The sequence below is a fragment of the Miniopterus schreibersii genome (assembly GCF_964146895.1).
Source record: "Miniopterus schreibersii genome assembly, chromosome: Y".
NCBI classification, from domain to species: domain Eukaryota; kingdom Metazoa; phylum Chordata; class Mammalia; order Chiroptera; family Miniopteridae; genus Miniopterus; species Miniopterus schreibersii.
In genome coordinates, this window is record NC_138120.1 from 5921478 (window position 1) to 5942459 (window position 20982).

At 46.0% G+C, this 20982-nt stretch overlaps 1 protein-coding gene across 3 annotated transcripts in view; it reads right to left on the reverse strand.

The window, feature by feature from the left end:
• Positions 1-5802, reverse strand: part of LOC308551987 (BCL-6 corepressor-like) — a 42895-nt gene extending 37093 nt beyond the window's left edge. The window contains exons 1-2 of one of the 3 annotated variants that reach the window (XR_013998086.1): positions 5098-5628; positions 3385-3477 (exon numbers count right to left, since the gene is read on the reverse strand). Coding sequence is in view for 1 of the 3 variants with exons in the window: in XM_081126928.1 (XP_080983054.1) it covers positions 5098-5434 (337 nt within the window). In the remaining 2 variants the exon portion in view is untranslated. Of the gene's footprint in view, positions 1-3384; positions 3478-5097 lie in introns of all 3 variants that reach the window. The other 2 variants (XR_013998085.1, XM_081126928.1) reach the window with 2 other exon arrangements.
• Positions 5803-20982: the final 15180 nt, after the last annotated feature.

Below are 20982 nucleotides of genomic sequence, written 5' to 3' on the forward strand. Positions count from 1 at the left end.
CACCCTGTGTGTGTGTGTGTGTATATGTGTGTGTGTGTGTGTGTATGTGTATCACGTAGACACAGACAACAGTGTGGTGGTAACCAGAGAGAATGGGGGTGAAGGGTAGGTGGAGTGGACAAAGAGGGTGAAAATGGGGATGCAAGGAGACTTTGCTTGGAGTGATGAGTCTGCATGTGATTGGTTTGCAAACCAATGTCACCCCGATAAACCCAACTGAAAAAGGAAAACAAACAAAAAATAAAATTGGGGTTCTCTGATGGGCTCAAAAAGCCACCAACAGGTGCTGTGGCCAAACCAAACCAGAGCCCGAACCTAACAGTGTGTATAGGTGTCTTCTAATCCACACTTAGCAGGTATGATTCCATGGTTTCTTCCAGCAATCAAATTAATGCATCCCTAATGAAAGCGTAACTCCCCTTTGTTCCTCCCAGACGATGCACTTCTCTCAGTTGTGTCCTTCCTCTTCCTCTAGGCCCTGTACCATCTCAAAGTGGAAAGTGGAAAGATTTTTCTGTTTCACACCATCATCCATCCAGTGTCCAAGAAGTCAAAATCTCTTAGAACTCTTCTCCATTATAATCAGAAGTAATCTTAGCAATTGAAGGCATCCACACCTTTTCCATCTGGCTAAAAATATAGTAGTATTTCACTGTGAATGAGTGTGTAAATGTGGTTGGCTGTGCAGCCCACGCTATCCTGTGCCTGTGTTGGTCTCACTCAGCAATATAGTCTTTCTCAAGCATTAAGGAGTTTTTGGTAATTCAGCCTGTGTGTCTAAGCATGGATATCTGTATATGAATTTGTGTGTATGTGGTTCCAAGGGACCCTCTTCACATGTTTTAATGAGCTTTTGTATCCAGAAACATCTTACAAAAATTCTGAGTCTGCTCAGAGCTGTTGGGCACATAGAGTCCTTCACCAACGTTGACAGAAAAACAGGACCTAAGTCTAAGATGCCAGGCCAGCTGTGTGCCGGTAGGTACTGGAGAGAGCAAAGGGATCCTTGAATTGTTGGTATAAACAGGCACACCTTTAACCATGAAATTGTGGGCAGAGAGAATCAGAAACGTACTGGGAGACACATGCTGGAAACCGATGTGTGGATGCTTTGGAGCATTTGGAGAATTTGTTTCCTATTTAACAAAATCCTGTGTTTTCTCTCATAATATACCTATAACTTATGTTTCTGCATTTGCATATCTGTATTTCAGTTGGCCAGTTGATTTCTAGTTCTGTATGGACATGAGTTGTCCATGTGTTTTGATTTGTTTCCCCACGTGTTAATCAGGTGCACTTCTTAATCTGAACACTCCTAACACATATATAGCTCCCTGGGTCCTGACTTCCTGTTTGCTCTGCCTACTGCCTATGAGACATTCCCAAGCCAGAGCAGCATGGGTTTGCAAGGGAGGAGGGGAGAAGAGTAAATGTGAGAGTTGGTAATACTTATTTCTAGGGTATAAAATGTTTGATATGTGATCCACCCACTAATGCCAAGCTTTGTAAAGAACTAGAGAAATATCTTCACCAGTATATCACGTTTTTGGAGCAATTCAATATTGGCTCCAAAGCATTCATACATCAGTTTCCAACGTCTGTCTCCTGGAATATTTCTGATTCTCTCTGCCCATGGTTAAAGGTGTGCTTGTTTATACCAACAATTCAAGGATCCCTTTGCTCTCTCCAGTGCTTACTGGCACAGAGCTGGCCTGGCATCTGAGGTTTAGGTCCCCTTTTTCTGTCAACCTTGGTGAAGGACTCCATGTGACCTACAGCTCTAAGCAGGCTTGCCCATACGTAAAGACCAGCATGAACCCTCTCTTGGAATACTGACATTAACATATATGCCTCTGCCAAACTCAGACCTTTAGGGGAGCATGCTTACTGTGTATGTTCACCGTTCCCCCACTAAGACCAAGCTAGTCAAACTAGACCCTCTAGGACCTGCCTTGGTTCATCAAAGAATCAAACCTGATTCACAAGGATGTGAAAAGGAAAAGGGAAATAGCAGGCCCAGATTCCTTTCCTGTGCCTCACTGGGAATACTACACTTCCAGGAATTTTTTGTAGACTCTTTGTTCCCCACCTTATCCATTGATATCATTCCCATTACCTCTAAAAGGTTAAGAGAGAAGACACCCCAGTAGCTTTCATTCTACGTTTCTCACTGAAACCTCCAAGGCTAGCTGTTTAGCCCATGCTGGTAGGGATCTGCCCCCACCTGTGCACCATTTCCCCCCCACACCACCATTTCTTCTTCTTCCTCTAACACCTTCTTCAGCCCATTTTTACTTAGAGGGATCTATCACAGTCACCAACAATATCGTGGGGAAGACTGCCAGATCTTGCCTAGGTCCTCCAGCTGGGAGCATTCACCAAGAACAGCACCTGGGAGTGTGATGGTGCCTGAATGGTTTTGGGGTGGGGTGGACACACATTCACTGACTGCCAGGAGTGAATCAGTGAATTAGTGGTGCCTGGCTGCCTGCCCACAGTTGTAGCCCTGTGTTCTGGGCAAAGAATCTGTGCATATATAGAGAGTGTGTATATATATACATGTATATGTGTGTGTGTGTGTGTGTGTGTGTGTGTGTGTGTGTGTGTATACATGCTTTGTTTAATCCTCAAGTGGGAGAGGAGGGACAGAGGTGGGAGGCGCAGTGGGGCAGAGATGAAAAGCAGGGCAATTTAAAGACGTGAGTTGAGGAGACCCAGGGCAGAAACAAACTCGACTGTTCTGGACTCTTGGCGCCAGAGAGGAAATTACTCTAGCGACAGCCTCTCCACTTCTTGGTGGTGCGGTTCCCTGCAGCCGGACCTGGGTGTGCCTGTAGAAGGCAGAGAGGAGTGGCCCATCCTTCAAAAGAGTAAAGAGAATTGCCAATGAGTTGTGTAACTCATTAATCAGGACGACACTTAACTAATTTACTGTCAGACACTTACTGCTGACAGGGACTTGAGGAGCCTCAGCTGGGAGTGCCAAAAGCTCACAACGACCTCGTTCCCATGCCAGGTAATGCAGCGTGTGGTGGCCTGTACCTGCACAGTGTAGACCAGCCTTATAATAAATTTGCACCGTGTAGTAATCATCGCCATCTCCCACCATCCAGAGTGAAATAACTTTCCAAAATAAAACGAACCCTGCAAAGTACAGACCAGATAATGGTGCGGAGTGAAGTGAGAAGAATGAATAACTGAGGCACCGTTTAAATCTGCAAATATGAAAGTCTGTACTTAATGACCAGCCTTTTAAATACCCTCCACAAACAATTATGTCAGCTACACTAATGTAACATCGGCAGTGTCAGTTTTCAGAGCCACAGGAAGTGTCAGATGACCAGAACACTCAATTTCTCAAGTCTGTCTGTGCTGCATACTCACACCTTCTGGAATAGTGCTATTTCCTCCTCATTTTTACTCCTATGCCAAGAAACTTCTCCGGGAATCAAATTCCAGTATTCATTCCCTAATGTTCTACAAATAAGAGAAGAAAAATTAGCTAAAACAGAGCTGTCTAGTTTAAGCAGAGCCAGGGTATGCCACTATTCTAAACAAATATCTATTTGAAGAGTGCTGGTTTCTTTATAGGATTTGTTTTAAAATACATTCCTCATATTTAGATACAACCACCTTCAGATAAGCGTCTTTCTTTCCTTGACTCTTGTCTACTCCCTAGACGTCACCAGTCAGACGCCGAAGGCGGCGAGCCCAGGCGCACAAGGCGCTCTAGCGGGACATCACGAACTTTCTAGAAAATGCTCATTTTATTGTAGTCCGGCCTCCAAGGCAGCAGAAGCGTCTGCCTCCTGAACGCTTGCGTCCAGTCGCCTACTCTGTACACAGCAGGCGCCCAGTGTCCTTCCCACCTGCGCAGGTACTCGCCCTTACTGCCCAGCACACCCATATTAAATCAACAGCCGTGTGGGGGCTATAACTTAAAACTCAAACAACAACGCCAGAGGGTAGAAGCATCATAAAAGACCTCCTACTTCTCCAGACTTGTAACCCAAAGGCACGTCAACCGAGTCGGAAACCCTTGCTCTGTTTTGTTTCCTGGTAGTCGGTTTTTTCAGTCCACCAGATTCACACTTCCCAACACTGGGATCTCTTTCCTCCGCGGTTCCTTTCTAAGTCTGAGAGCGTCTGCAGGTATTGCTCCGCTAGGCTCGCAAAGGTCGCCGCACAGCTTTACCGCGCATGCGCTGTAACTACAATTAGGAACTATCCGCCAGTGAAGACCCCAAATGGCGGCTGCAGCTTGTTACAGATCTGCCGCAATCCAAAAGGAAAGCGACGGAAACCGTCTCACTCCTTTTCCTGCTCAGGAGCAAACTGAGCCTGCCTTCCCAGTTTCCAGCCCACTCTCTGCTCATGCTAAGTTGTCCCGTGACCCAGTCCCAGGGAAAGACGCAGGCCCCCTTTCACAGCGTTCCTCTCCTAGTGGTCAACGCCTGGCTGCGTAGGTTAGCTGTGTTTTTAATTACATATAGCTACGAAATAGAATATGGAATCGAACAATACAGCCAAAACGAAGGGCGAAAGCGTCCATGGATACGAGAGCCTAAGACAAATTATGCGGGAGTCCCGCCGGCGTGGGGAGAAGGGGGTGGGCGGCCAATTAAAGGCGGTGGCTGGCGGGCACAGTACATGCCTCGCAGGATAAAGGTGTTCGGCGCTCACCAGAAATCCTGAGCCACGTAGTAGGCAGAGAACCTAACTTTCAGCAGCTTTAATTCTTCCCGAGAACTGACATATGGTGAAGAATGGGGACAAGGGGCGATTGCATGAATGGGGACAGGTTTGGGGAAGGGAAAGGGCAAGAAGGAGCAGAGGACCCCAGCTGAGGAAGCCTGGGGAGCTGCAAGGTCCGCAGTCTCTGGCTGCCCATCGCCTTTTTTGCCTGTTTCGCCTATCTGTTGCTAGCCAGGTGCTTTCCGAGTTGTCCCTCTCGAGCGTTGGGCTCCGGGGCGAGTTGGGGAGTGGCGGGCAAGTGACCGTGGCCCTGCTGGACCCTACTCTGGCTCTGCCCTGTCTCATCTTCTTCATAGCCGCGGAGCACAACCCGCGATCAACAAAGAACAAGTTATGCCTTACCTTGCTGAGAGGAAGCTAGATTCCGTGACTTAGCAGCTGTACGCCGCGACCCCGATGCATCTTCCTCGAGAGTTTGTTTCTGGCACCTCCTCCTCTTGACTCTCCAGCAGCTTCTGTCTCCCCCTTCTGGTTCAGCTCTCCGCGCCAGCCAGCCGTCAGTTCCAGGGCTGAGGTCCTCCAGTATTCGCTCGAGCTCCGGCGCTTCTACCGTGGAGTTTCGGAAGGGTTGATTCCCCGGGGAAGGTTTACCTGAGTTTCCTTGCGGGCCATGGATTCCAGGTCGGACCCTTTTTGCTTCGGATCCAAATGCGGAGCCACTCGGAGGCGTTCCTCCCATTACTCCCTGTACTACTGTACCCACTCAGACTGAATTGCCAGGGTCAGGCTAGCTAGAGACCGTCTCTAGCCGCGGCGGCGACGAGGGCTGCCTGCAGAGCCAGAGTCGGAGAAATGGGGGCACCACTGGCCGGCTCCTTCAGCAGCGAGCCAAGACTCCGCTAGCTAGTGAGAAGGCCTGTGGAGGACCACAATTATCACAACGCACGCTCCATTCAATGAAAACTCTCAATCCCATTGGCAGCCGCCTCTAGTGGCCAGCGCTGCGTCTCCGGTTCTTAGGTCCCTCTGGGGCTTTAGCCAGAGTGCGCCCACTCCCACCCTCCGCCAACTCACCGCTTCCTCCCAGAGGAACTCTTGCATTTCTCTGCGCAGGAAAATGCCGGGCGGCCAATAGCAGCCGGTCTGCCGGAACTCTACTCCTGAATTCCTCGGACCTTTAGATCAGAGGAGAATTAGTTTGAAGAGTAAGGGAGAGCAAGCAGGAATAATAGCGCCGGCGGCACAAGCGGGGCTGCGGGGAATGCTAAGGTGGAGGAGATCCGCCTTAATTTCTCACAGTTCACAGGCACTACTCGAAGTGCACCACAGAGGTTTGGAGGATCTGCCCAGACTCCTAAAAAAAGAGATTTTCTTCGTGTTTTATTTTTCTCAGCGGGTTGCGAATTTTGGCTTACAACGTTCTCCCCATAACATTCCTCTTGTAAGTTCCTGCAAACCTTTCCTGGAGACTTCGAAGAGCCTGCGCCCAGCTGATCAGTGCAATTGACAGGTATTGAAAGTCCTTTGCTCACTGGGGGTAGGGCAAGCAGGCTGGAGCCCGCAGCCCAGAGGCAAGGTTTCCAGCTCTTCCCAGCGCCGAACCCAAGCACTGACCCAAGAAGTCTGAGCTCCTGAAAGTAGAGAGAAAAGTATGACTGGAGGACGATTTTCCGCCTTAGACGCGAGCAGACTACGACATTGCTGTCAGAAACGTCCTACTAGTCTCCTGATTAAAGCGTTCCATGCCGGTAGTCGGGGAGTCGCTTTCTGCCTACGGACAAGACGGTGCGTGCAGGTTCCATGAGACCCTCAGTTCAAAATGGAGGTAAATCCACACCGAAAGAAAGTTGGAAAATATTCTGCTGTGTCCTTTCATTACTAACACAAGAGCGAGACCCAACCGGACCTAGTTAGCGGATACCTCTTTGAACATTAGACAAACTCCTGACAGCAGGAATTAGATTAGACAGTATTCATTCGTTCTGTTTACTTCTCAGCACAGAGCTATAACAACTCTTTACAGAGCAGAAGTGAAACGCCTCTACCCTTTTTGAAACCCTAAACTTAAGGTACAACTAAATTTTCGTACTCCAGATCTGCTTCTAGCAACTGATGCTAAAGACAATAAAGCAGGTGCCTTCAGAGCTGTACCCAACTGGACCGGCCTGCCACAAACCAGTGCAGGCACCTCTGAATAGTAGTGGTGTGTGGGAGTAGGCGGAAAGGGTAATAGAATTTACACCTTTTTCTTTCATTTTCTGAAAGGGGGGTGAGTGCACCAGAAAGTTAACTCACATATTTTTCCAAAATCTATGGTATCAAGCAGGAAGACACCTAGATTATGATTCTGTACAGGTACTTCATATAAGTACATATGGGCCTGGACATTAAAAGTTGTTAGACTGAACACACATTAGTTACAAACACAGAAAAGGCCTCTGGTTGTGTGATACAGCAACATTTCTTTAACTTTTTTTTTTTTAACCTTTTCATTTTAGGTTAAAACTTTGTTTTAATTACAGTTTACATTCAATGTTACTTTCTATAACCTTCGGGTGTACAGCATAGTGGTTGGATAATCACACACTTTACATAGTTTTTCCCCCTGATATTTCCAGTACCTACCTGGCCCCATAGTTGTTACAATATTATTGACTGTATTTCCTATGCTGTACTTTACATTCTCATGAGTACTTTGGAGCTAATATCTGTAATTTTTTTCTTAAAAATGTTTTTTTGTTTTTCTTTAAATATGTTCTTATTGACTGGAGAGAGACAGAGAGAGGGGTGGGGAAGGAGTGCGAGAAACAGGGAGAAACATCCATGAGAGACAAACATGGATGGGCTTCCTCCTGCAAGCCCCCTACTGGTATCCAGGGGTAAATCCCTGGCATGTGACCTGACCTGGAATCAAACCTCTGACCTCTGGGTGCATGAGAAGACTGTCAACCAGCTGAGCCACACCAGCCAGGGCCCCAATTTGTGCTTCTTAATCCCCTCCACCTTTTTCAACCATCCCCCTCAGCACCCACCTCTCTAGCAACTATCAGTCTCTTCTCTGTATCTATAAATGTCTTTCTATTTTGTTTGTTTGTTCATTTTGTTCTTTAGATTCTACATATAAGTGAAACTGTATGCTGCTTGTCTTTACCTGACTCATTTCACTGAACATAATACCCTCTACATCCATCAAAGCTGTCACAAATGGTAAGATTTCATTCTCTTTTTATAACTGAGTAATAAACCATTATATGTATGTGTATACACACACACACACACACACACACACACACACCCCACTGGGTTTTTTACCCAGTCATCTATTGATGGGCACTTGGGTGGCTTCCATAGTTTGACTTTTATAAATAATGCTGCAGTGAACATTAGGAGTGCATACATTCTCTTGAATTAGTGTTTTGGGTGTCTTTGGGCAGATATCCAAAAGTGGAATTGCTGGGTCAAGAGGCAGTTCCATTTTTTAATTTTTGAGGAGCGGCCATACATTTTTCACAGTGTCTGCACTCCCACCAACACTGCACGGGGGGGGGGGGGGGGGGGGGGTTCCCTTTTCTCCACATCCTCACTAGCACTTATTCTTTGTGGATTTGTGGATGGTAGCCATTCTGACAGGCATGAGGGGATATCTCATTGTGGTTCTAATTTGCATCTCTCTGATGATTAGTGATGTTGAGCATCTTTTCATATGTCTCTTGGCCATCTGTATGTCCTCTTTGGAGAAGTGTCTATTCAGGGCCTCTGCCCATATTTTAATTGGATTGTTTGGATTTTTGGTGTTGAGTTGTCTGAGTTCTTGATAAATTTTGGCTATTAACCCCTTTTCAGATGTATCATTGTCAGAGAATTTACTGTCTATGTTTTATTCTAGGAGTTTTATGGTTTCAGGTTTTACATTTATGCCTTTAATCCATTTTGAGTTTACTCTTGTGTATGGTGTAAGAAGATGGTCTAGTTTCATTTTTTGGCATGTATCTGTCCAGTTTTCCCAACACCATTTGTTGAATAGACCTTCTTTAGCTCGTTGTATGCCCTTGCCTCCTTTGTCAAATATTAGTTGACCATATAGGCGTGGGTTTATTTCTCGGCTCTCTCTTCTGTTCCATTGATCTGTATGCCTGCTCTTTCTTGTACCAGTACCATGCTGTTTTGATCACTGTGGCCTTGTAGTATACTTTGATATGTGGTAGTGAGATACGTCCAACTTTGTTCTTCTTTCTAAAGATTGCTGTGGCTATCTGGGGTTGTTATCAACATTTCTTTTTGAAGCATCCCCTTTAATTCAAGACAAGTCTAAAATAATCAATGTCTGAGTTGGTCATTTGGGAGGAAACTCTCTGAATGTGGCTGTAGGGAAGATGGCCCTGTCCCCCTGGGAGTTGCAGGGAAGCACTGATGTGAGGTGAGCACAGGTCATGCCAGCCTCTTCCTAATGGATTAGGCTGCACCAGGGAGGTGCAGAAACCTCTGTCTCCATCCCTTGGTTCCACAACTCCTCCTCCAGACACAGGCATTCTGCACACTTTCCAGTCATAGGAAAATCCAGGAACTGAGCAATGGCCTAGGGCCAGCTGTTGCTCTGCACCCTGGGGCGTCTGGAGTGGGGGTTGGGAGCCTAACAAAGGGGGCTCTTTGTCTGACTTTCAAAATCCTAGAGTGAAAATGAATGGGCAGATGTTATAAAGGGGAAAAGACTGGGAGGAGAGGCTGCTAACTGGGGGAGGGAGATTTGCTGCTAGAAACAAGAAGGCCAGTCAACCCCCTTTGATGTAATTCTCTTTTTTACACCATCTTTCCTTTTAAAAACTGAGCCTGGTCCCACTGTGTAGGCTGGTGGAATTTAAAAGGGTTTCTCTTCCATCTCTGAGGGATATATTTTCTAACTGCATGGAATGTAAAAAATGATATTGTAAGGAAACCCCACCCTAAAGAGGATTGAAAGAGATTTGATGGAAATTAAAATTTGAGCTCCTTCTTCATCCACTTCAGATGTTTAGTTTTGTGGGGTGAGGTGGGGTGGGAGCGGGGGGGGGGGGTTTAAAATGTATTTTTACTGATTTCAGAGAGAGAGGAAGGGAGAGGGAGAAAGAGAGAGAGAAGCTTCACTGCTGAGAGAGAGTCATTGACTGGCTGCCTCCTGCACGCACTGTGCTGAGGATCAAGCCTGCAACCCAGGTGTGTGCCCTGACCAGGCCTCGAACCTGGATCTCCTGGATCATAGGTTGATCTCAACCGCCGAGCCATGCCGGCTGGGCGATGTTTAGATTTTGGGTTTTGGTTTTCAACTAGCCCTGTCTGGGTGACTCAGTTGGTTGAAGCATTGTCCCATACACCAAAAGGTTGTGGGTTTGATTCCCAGTGAGGGCACACACTGGAGGCAACTGATCAATGTTTCTCTTTCGCATCTCTCTCTGTGTCTCCCTGTCTGTGTCTCTCTCTGCCTCTCCCCCTCTGTCTCTCTCTCCCTCCGCACCCCCATCCCCCTCATGTGTGTGTCTCCCTCTCTCCTATCTTCTTGTCTCTAAAAGTCAATAAAGGCCTATCCTCAGGTGAGGAGTAAAAATAAGTAAATAAATAAACTTTTAAAAATTAGTCCTGAATCTGGCAACATGAGCTTGTTTGGGACAAATAAGGCACAAAGCTGGAGAAGAACAATACTACTTTACTACATTATACACCATCCTCAGTCACTGCTGCTACTATCAAGGGGTGGAGGCTGAGCTTCTCCTTAAAGACCTCACAGCCTGCAGATTGTGCAGCAGGGTCCAGACCTTTTCCCTCTTTTTATCCCTTAGCATCCTTATCCTCCTGCTAGGCTCTCAAAAGCTGAGAGGATGGATATCTCAGCAAGGTGGAGATTTCAATGAACTTCATAGAGGCCATCAGACAGTAGATAAAGAAACATGACAGGAACCCCAGGTAGAGGGTCTGTGATTGTAAAGCTTGGCTCCATCTAAGGCCCTTTCCTGCTGCCTATTCTTTTTTGAAATATTTCAAAATGGTTCTTTTAAAATTTATCTTTATTGTTGAAAGTATTACAGATGTCCCCACCCCCCCCACTCCCATTGATCCCCTCCACCCTGCACCCCTTCCCACTGGCCTTCACCAAACTATTGCATATTCTTATTTAGCCTCTCTCTTATAGTCTGCTTGATGCATCTGTGTGCAGGCCTCTCTGTGTCCTGGTTTCTGCTTTCAGATCATGCTGACATTGCCAGATCTGCAGGAGCCCTCTTGTTCTTCTTGGGCCTAAGGGACAGGCTCCTACACCTGTGGCATGGCCCTTAACCTGTTTGAATGGGAAACCCTGGGCTCCCAATACTCTCCTGGGAGTTGATTTGTAATAGATGAGCTCTCAGGCCTCCAATGGTCCTTCCCAGAAGCTTTGCCCTGAGCCCTAAGACACTAGTACTCCATCACAAGGATTTGAGGGATTACAGACATTGTGTTTTTACTTTACGTAGTAATACAAAACAATACCACGAACACCCACACTGAAAGTCTTAGTCATTTTGTAAAGTAATCCCTGATCCAATGTCTTTCTCTTCATTTGCCAGCCACTGTCTAGCACAAAGCATGTATTTGTTTGCCCTCCTTTCCATAATAAGTGAAGTAATGTTGGGAGATGTATCTCTCTGTCAGTGATTTCTGTATCAGAAAGTATCTAAGTCACTGCCTTCTTGGGAAACCTACCTGATCTAGGGCTTGGATTTAGGACCCAGAGAAGGAGACTCTTGGAATCAGAGGTCACTGGGGGAAAGATGACTGTTCTTTCCGTATGACTTTTCTGAGCATTTCTGAGGGTTATTGAGCATTTAAGGAAGGAGGGCCTAAGGGGCAGTCCAGACATGGTATCAGCAATATTATTTCAGAATTTCTGGCCTGGGCTTGGTTTAGTGCTGAACCTTTGTTTCTCCCAAACTGAGGTACCACTGAGTGAATTGGTATGTGCACTGCAGGGTTGGCTATTAATATGGGTGTCCACCTAGTGGCCATAGGTATGGGCAGCACAGGGATTTACTGAGCACAGCAGCTCCAAGGAAAGCTATGTTTTGCATCCAGCTAAGCCCTGGTTAAAAAGTCCTGGAATTCACTGTGCTCAAATTACTTCTTTACCTGGCTGAGGGCAATGAGTAAGGGACCTCAGAAAAAAGGACAGCTAACCGCAAGTATATGTCTTTGCTCTTCTACTCTCTCAGGGTCCCTTCAGAGGCACACTGAACCTAGACCGTTACTTGGCGCCAACCAGAGATTGGAGGACTCCCCCAGGCCCTTCCTTGCCCTAGGCCTCTGCTGGGGCAGGAAGCAGGAAGGAACCAGCAGGTAGAACAAGTGACAGGTCTCTAAGTAACCCTGAAGCCCTCATGAATAAGTGTTGAGGTAGGTGGTGGCAGGGTGGTTAGTTCAGGAAGATTGAAGCCAGGAGCAAAGCTTGAGGCTCCCTCACAGTAGTGGGGGTGTGGGTGGCAGGGTAGCTTTTATTGAGGCCTGAGAGCACCTTCTGTGTGAGTTGGAGGGGGCCTAATTGTATAATGAAGAGCACCTGGGTGGAAGCCAGGCCTTTAGTGGCCTGTTGGTGATACAGAGAAAAGACTGCGTGGCAAGAGATCCAGTTCTCTCTGGAGTTTAAATGTACCAGTGTGGAGAGGAAACACCTTGATTTAAGTGTGTTTACAGATTCTTATGTGTATCTTCATGATTTACAGCAGGTCAGGCCTTCCAGCCTTGCAAAAAAAGAAAAAGAAAAGTCAAAAGGAAATCCACACAGCAGTTAATAACAAGGTTTTAGGAGTTCATCTGGGGGATAATATTGTTGTTTACTTAGGCAGAATGAGTCCAGGGATTTGTTCTCCATCCAATCCCAAGCTCTTTGTTACAGATTTGACTTTCACCATGGATTTGTGTGTTGGAACTGAGGGGGATGTCAGCATGAGATGCTATATAATGGGAAATAATAAGAAACTGCTGGCTTTTACAGGTTCCTATAAATATAGAAAGAGGCATCACACATCCTAGAAGTGGGGAATGCCTAGGCAAACTGCAGTCTCCAAAGTTTTATAACATTGACTGTGTTAACAGACAAGAACGTGCTGAAGGGATTTTGTATCCCAAACACAAAGAGTTTGTATTTGTTAAGGAAGATTTCGGTATTGAATTCTAGGTCTGCAGGTGGCTTCAAAATTCTGCCCAGTCCAGAATTTTAGGCTGGCCTAAGATCAAATACATCAAGGTGGGCTTCCCAGATGGAACTGATGAGCTTCTGTCTTCCTGCAGGTCAGAACTCAGGTGCTTAGGGCTTCATCATCAAACCCAAATTCTGCATCTTGGTGCCCTGGGCACAAGGAACCCTCTGTGAGTCAGGCTGTATTGTCACCTGGGAGCGCAAACCTCTCAGCTAGGAAATCCTTCTTCTGGGCCCTCCCAGAAACCTTTAGCGTCAAGGTAAGCGCCAAGTGAGTTCACTGCGGCTGGTACCCTAGCCACAGGTCAGGCTCACAAGAGGCCTCGGGGTTGAGCGTGAGGAGTTAAGCCAGTGTGGGTACCTGTAGCTGATACCCTTAAGATAGCAGCAGCAGTGGTGAATAGAGAAAACAAGGAGGTGCGCACCAGCCCCTCATGAGTTCCTGCTCCCAGCTGTCCCGCCCTGCTACTGACATGGGTGGCACTTAGCCCTAGCACCTCCATCTCAGCTGTTCCTTGCACCTGCCAACCAGGAAAGTGCAGTGCTGCCAGTCAGTGAGAGCTTTGCTTCTCAGCCGCTGCTCGGCATTTGCAGTCAGGAGAGGGTGCTCGCCGCTGTAACCCCGGGAAATTCGAGCCTCCTCGCCACCGCTTCAGGGAACCCTAAGCTGTCGCCCCATCAAAATCTGGCCTAAGGCAACATTCCTATTCACATTAAAGCCTCCAGGAGGACCTGGAAGACTTCGCTGTGCAAGAGGCATAGCCATCCTGTCCACCTTACCGCTAGTCCTACACTCAAACACTGCAGCTGGAACCCAAGGGGCACAGTTCGCATTGGCTCACCGGAAGAGGATCTCCCAAGCATTGCAGCTGAGGTCGAGAAGCCAGGAGAAATCGACCGCTCCTATGTACACAGATTGTGGAAGAGAAAATGGTCATCCAAGAGATGACCATTTCTAGAGAAAGCGCAGCCATACGTCAGCCCCCCGACCTCCTGGTGGTCTCCCAGCTGGAAGCCAGTTTGCCTGCTTGGCGTCCAGGTCTCCTTACAAGGCTTGAAGAGATGGTGCCTCGGGTTCAGGCTATCACAAAGGAAGGCATTCATCAAGACAAAGTGAGCAAAAATCTGGTATGTAAAAATAGAAGTATTTTTACAAAGCAGCGCGTTCATCTCATCTCAGCTCTCAAATTAACCTCAGTTGTGGGGCTGGATCACATCGACCACACATGAAAAGGGTTACTGGACAGGTTTCCTGCCCTTATCCCTTGATTCTCTGTGCATCCCACCTGCCCTACTTGCCACACCCAAACCACCCCATCTGTGGCTCTCCTTGGTGGGAAGAACTGGTGCTCATCAGAGAAAGTCACCCTTGCACTAATGTTAGTGCACAGAACAAGGCGCTGTGGAGGATTATTCCTAGGCAGGTGAGACGTGGACAACAGCAGCAACTTCTTCCACACAGCTGGGCTTTCCAGTGTTAACACTGTGATTGCCCATTTTCTGCATTCAGTGCATCTCTTTCCCCATTGTTTTTGGGTCTATAGAAAATGTTTGTCCCTCACCAGTGTTGGTCAGTGTTTAGACTGTAGTCCTGCAGATGGAAGGGTCTCAGGTTCCACTCCCAGTGAAGGGCAGGTGGCTGGGTTGCAGGTTGGATTTCCTCCCCATAGGGGTGTATGCTTGGGGCAATCAATCCATGTGTCTCTTACATGTATGTATGTTCTCTTTCTCTCTTTCTCTCTCTCCTTCTCTCTCCTTCCCTCCCTCCCACTCTCTCTAAAATTAATGTGAAAAATATGCTCCAGTAAGGATTAACAGAAAAGAAAAAGGAGAAGGAAGAGGAGGAGGAGGAGGAAAAAGAAAAAGTATGCATTTCTCCTAACCTCCTCCAAAAGCAGAGTAGGCAGCAGGAACAGAAATTGGTGGAAACTACAAACTGCCCCTCTGTCTGCTCCAGATAAAAACAGACATTGGCCTTCCAGCTGATCTGCCCTTCCTTCCTCCCCTTCCTTCCCTCCAACCCCCAGAAGTCCTAGTAGCCCAGCAAAGTAATCTGGGCCTTTGGAACTGTGACCAGGAAAAATGGTTTTGTTTTAGTCAGCACCCAGTGTTCGGCAGTTTTCACAGCCACTGCCTACCTATTTCTCTTTTGGGCCAATCCTCTTTCTTTGTTTTAGTTGTGTTTTTTAAAGCATGATAAAATATACCATTTAAAACATTTCTAAGTATGTGCTTCTTCAGTTTTAACCGTATTCACATTGTTGTGCAACCATTCTCCAGAACTGTTTAAAATATATCCTCTATACACCAAAGCAAACTGGAAAATTTTGAGGAATTATACTCAAAATTTTAAAATGTGCAATTCACACATATTATATTTGTACATATTACCATGACCACCATCCCTCTCCATAACTATTTTCATCTCATAGAATAATACTCTATGCCCATTTGCCAATAACTACCTGTTCTCCCTTTCCCACCCATTCCCACCCATAACAACTATTCTACTTTCTGCCTTTATGATTTTGACCAGTCTAAGTATCCCATAAAAAAGTAATCAAACATTCTTTTTGCAACACCTTATTTCACTAGCATAATGTCCTAAGGTTCATCCATGTTGTAGCTTATTGCACAATTTTCTTCCTTTGTAAGGCAGACTTGGTTCCTTTTCAAGGCTACATTGTAAATAAATAAAACACATTTTATCCATTCATCTATGACCAAATACTTGGGTTGCTTCCACATTTTGGGTACTGCTAATAAAGCTGCAGTGACTGTGGCTGTACAAATATCTCCTTGAAGCCTGCTTTTAGTTCTTTTGCAGATGTACCCAGAAGTGGGACTGCTGTGGCATATAATTGTGTTTTTAGCTTTTTGAGGAACCTCTGTACTGCCTTCCATGGCAGCAGCACCAATTTACACTCCCACCAACAATACACAAGGGTTGCAACATTTCCACATCCTCACCAACACTTGGTGTTATTTTCTTCTTCTACTAGTGGCCACCCTAATGTAAGATGACATTTCACTGTACTTTTGCTTTGTAGTTCCCAATAAATTAGGCATGTCGTTCTATCTTTTCATATGTTGACTCTTTTAGATTATCTTTGGAGATAGGTCTATTCAGGGCATGCCTTATTTTTTTCATTGTTGTTGTTCAGCTGTTGTAGTTCCTTATGCATTCTGGATTTTAAACCCTTATCCGGTATATGATTTGGGAATATTTTCTCCTATTCTGTAGATTGTTGTTTTACTGTGTTTATTGTGGGTCTGGAAGCAGAGAAGTTTTTAAGTGTGATGTAGTACCAATTATCTATCCTTGCTTTTGTTCACAATGTGTCATATGTAGAAAATTCTTGCCAAATCCTATGTCATGAAGCTGTTTCCCTTATGCTTTATTTTCTAAGCGTTTTAGAGTTTCAGAGCTCTTGCGTTTAGGTCTTTGACTTCAATTTGAGTTAACTTTTGCATGTGATGTAAGGTTAGGGTCCATGTAAGGTTTGGACATAAACATCCAGTTTTACCAAAACCATGTGTTGAACAGACTGTCTTTTCCTCAATACTACCCTTGTGGAAGATAACATGGCGGAATATGTGAGGTTTTATTCATGGACTTTCTAGTCTATTCTCTTGACCCACTGTTTGTCTTTATGCCAGTATCAAACTGATTTGGTTACTGTACCTTTGCAATGCATTTGGAAATCAGGAAGTGTGAGACGTTCAACTCTGTTATTTTCTGAGGTAGTTTGGCTATTCCTACTGTCTTACCAGTCTGGAAGAAGAAAGAGTTTCCCCATATGTGATTTTTTTTTTCTTTAAAGTTTCTTTATCTTTATTGTTGAAAATATTACAGACGTCCCCTTTTTACCCCCCATTGATCCCTTCCACCCCACATCCAGCCCACCCCCCTATGTGATTTAAGTTATTGTTTTTGTTTGTTTGTTCTTGTTAGGTTTTGTTTTTGTTTTTTCCCTTTAGAGAGAGAGGGGAGACAGAGAGAGAAATGTCAATTTGCTCTTCCCACCCGTGCATTCGCTGTTTGACTCTACTCTGTGCGCTGACCTGGAACCCACAACCTTGGAGCATCAGGAGGATGTTCCAAGCAACTGAGCTACCTGGCCAGGGCTTCTCCATGTGTGCCTTTAAGGGTTTGTTGGCATCCCTTATCCACAACCCTACCGCACTTTCCTCCTTTGCAGTGCCAGGAGGAGAAAATATAGGCTTACCTGAGTATGGCAGAAACCTGAGTCTTGAGGCTGCCTTATGTCAGCCACAACCAGTAGGTTGGTGGACGACCCTCCAGAGTGGGAGAAGCAAGGGCCAGCCAGGAGAGGCCAAACACCCTAGCCTAGAGCCAGTGGTGTAGGACCACTCCTGTGGCATGGTGCCCAGTGTGGAGCTCACCTGGTGTCTCTGTATTAATAGAACAGATAACACAGCAATTTTTTAAGCATGTACTTGACAAAGGCGTGCCGTTTTGTCTGCTGGTGTTGATCTTGGCAGTGGCACCTGGTGTTGGCGTTCCAGTACGAGGTCCCCCGAGATTACTCGCCTGTTTGCTTTTAATCCACCTCTGCAGCAGTCTCACTGTCAGCGCCACTGATTTCCAGGATCCTTTAGCGTGGGTTTGGTGACACCCTCACACCGTCAAAGCTGGGGTGTTGGGTATTCATCATCTCCTGCCCCTCTTTCCTCGCCTTTGAGTCTTTGGGGTGGTGGCATCTGCATAAAAATTGAACAAGTGTTTCAGTGCCTCTTCCGGTGGTGGTGAACTCCTAATAATACAACTGTTTGAACCTGTCCGTTGTTGGAAGCATTTCAGGGTCTCTGTGCTGCCTTCTGCGAGAAATGAGACGAGACATTGCGCAACGCCTTTGGCGGTGGGGCGGCGCAGAGCATTCCCTCTTTGCCTAGCGAGGAACGCTCCGCCACCTGGACCCCGGCATGCGCAGAGTCCGCGGCAAGTACATCCGAGGCCAGGCTGATGGCCCATCATAGCTCAAAAACAGAGCGGCCAACCCTTTAGCTTGTGACGTGTCCCAGTGCGCCCTTCGCTGGGCTCAGGCCTCCCGCGGGTTCGCTTGGTGAAGAGCTAAAGCCTCCCGTTGGGAACAAGTCAACTATCCACTTCTGCCCTTGTGCAGCGCGACTTCCCTTCCTGGGCGACCCTGTCTCCCGGCCGTTGCGCAGCGTGCCGATAACTCCTCAGCTTGGGCAAATAATTGGGAGGGCTCCAGTTGCGAGAAGCCAGTAAATCAGTCATTAACTACCCAGCGAGACTGGGCCAGGGGCGACAGCGGCCTCGCCTCCGCGCTGGGAGCTCCAGGCCTTCTCCTCGGGTTGGGAGCCATCCAAGCGTCAACTAACTGTGAGCGTAAAGAGACACCGCGGCCCAGCCGGAGTATTCGGGTTCTCCCCAGCAACCTCCTCTACAAATAGGCCTTTCAAGTCCTCACCTTGCATCGCTTGACCAGTCGGGTTATTGAGGTGCCCCATGGCAGGCTTGAACATTAACGAGCCGCCCGGGGCTTTGTGGTCTGTTCTCCTCAGCACACCTACTTTCTTACCTGCTGTACTTCTAAGATTCAAACACCTTTAAAGTTATTCTTAGATGCTAGCATATGGTGGTTCAGTGCCGCTTTGTTATAGTATAACTACAAACAACCTAAATGTGCAGGAATGACTTCAATGGCATATTCTCTACCAGTTTTTAATTAAAAGATAATCTGCACTTTAAACGGATCCTTAAAATGATGCCAATGACTACTGCTGAGGGGAAAAACAAGACTCCAGGACAACTTGTATTTAACAAGTGTTTAGGCCCCGCAGCCGTGTCTCAGTTGATTGGAGTGTTGCGACCTGTCCCCAAACAGGGCAACGTGATAGGTTCCATTCCCTGCTCAGGGCTCAAGGCTTATACCAAGGTTGGGGGTTCCATACCCACTCCTGGTGCATTCAGGAGGCAACAGATGGATGTTTCTCTCTCACATCTCTCTCTCTCTTTCTCTCTTTCTCTCTCTCTCCCCTCTCTCCTCTCTCCTCTCTGCTCTCTCCTCTCTCAATAACAAACAAACAAAAAATAAAAACAAAGAACATATACTCGGGTGATGATTTAAGAAAAAAAGTGTTTAAAATATCTCATTAGAATGTGGAAGATAGACAATCCAGGAGGTCCTGCAGCAAGAGTAGTAGTTTCCCTTTCTCATCTGTTTCTCTGTACCCTTCCCTGAATAACAGAGTATATACATGCATAAATTCATGTTTCTCCCTCTGTTTTCATAAATGATAACCCACTGCAAGTGCTGTTTTGTACCTCCTCTATGAAATATATGAACACGCTACAGCATGTCTTTGCCAAGGCTCACAAAATTTCATGGACATACAGATACATCATTTTCAATTCACTCCTCCATCTTTCCCTTCCCATTCTGCAGAAAGTGCCTAAGATCACTAGACACTTGTTTTCATAAATGGTAGTCATTTCTCAGTCCTCCACTTCCTTAGCCTCTGAGAAACACTTAACCAGCATGACCGCTATCTGCAAAAAGTACTTGAATCTCTTGTCTTCACCAGATACAAACCTGCTCCTATGAAGAAATATATACACAGTCTTGTTGGTGGGAGGATTACCCAAGAAAGAACTCTCAAAACCTTTGAAAGAGTTGAAAAGCACCCTGTGGGATTAGCACTCAGAGAGTTCTACTACAGGGAACAACTGGGACAGTCACATCTGACATGTTTTTATTATGTCTTTAATTTTATTTTTCAATTACAGGTTACACTCAGTATTACTTTGTGTAACTTTCAGGTGTACAGCATAGCAGTTAGGCAATCATATGCTTTCCAAAGTGATTCCCCCGATATTTCCAGTACCTACCTGGCCCCATACATAGTTATTACAATATTATTATTATTACTATTATTTTGCTTAATCCTCAGCCAAGGATTGATTTTCCATTGATTTTCTAGAGAGAGTGGAAGGGAGGAATGGGAGAATGAGAGAGAGGGGAACATGATGTGAAAGAGACACATCAATTGGTTACCTCTGGAACACACTCTGACGGAGGATGGACCCGGCAACCTAGATACGTGCCCTTGGCACGGAATCCAACCCTGGACCCTTTGGTGTTCTGCTGACACTCTAACCACTGAGCAACAACGACCAGGGCCACAATGTATTTCCTATGCTGTACTTTACATCCCAGTGACTATTTTTTAACTACAAGTCGGTAGGTTTCAGCCCCTTTTCACCTTTTTCATCTAGCCCCAAAATCCCTCCCCTCTGACAGCTGTCATTCTGTTCTCTGTATCTATAAATCTGCTCCTATTTTCAGTGTTTATTTTCTTCATTATAGTCCACACATAAGTGAAATCATTTGGTATTTGTCTTTCTCTGACTGGCTTATTTCACTTAGCATAATACCCTGTAGATCTATCCATGCAGTCCTCAAAGGTAAGAGGTTCTTCTTTTTTATGGCTGAGTAGTAGTCCATTGTGTAAGTGTCCCGCAACTTTTTGACCCACTCATCTACTGATGAACACTTGGGATGCCTCCGAATCTTGACTATTGTAAATAGCACTTCAGTGGACATAGGATAGGGGCATATATATTTTATCAAATAGGTGTTTTGGCAGCTCCATTTTTAATTTTTTGAGGAACCTCGATACTGTATCCCATCATGGCTGCACCAGTCTGCATTCCCACCAGTAATGTACCAGGGTCCCCCTTTCTCCACATACTCACCAGCACTTGTTGTTTGTTGATTTTACTGGTGACAGCCATTCTGACAGGTGTGAGGCAATACCTCATTGTGGTTTTAATTTGCATCTCTCTGACTGATGTTGAGCATCTTTTCATATGTCTCTTGGCCATCTGTATGTCCTCTTTGGAGAAGTGCCTATTCAGGGCCTCTGTCCATATTTTAATTGGATTGTTTCAATTTTTGGTGTTGAGTTGTCTGGGTTCTTGATAAGTTTTGGCTATTAACCCCCTTTCAGATGTATCATTGGCAAATAAGTTCTCCTATTCAGTGAGTTGTCTTTTTGCTTCATTGATGATTTACTCCGCTGTGCAAGAGCTTTTTAGT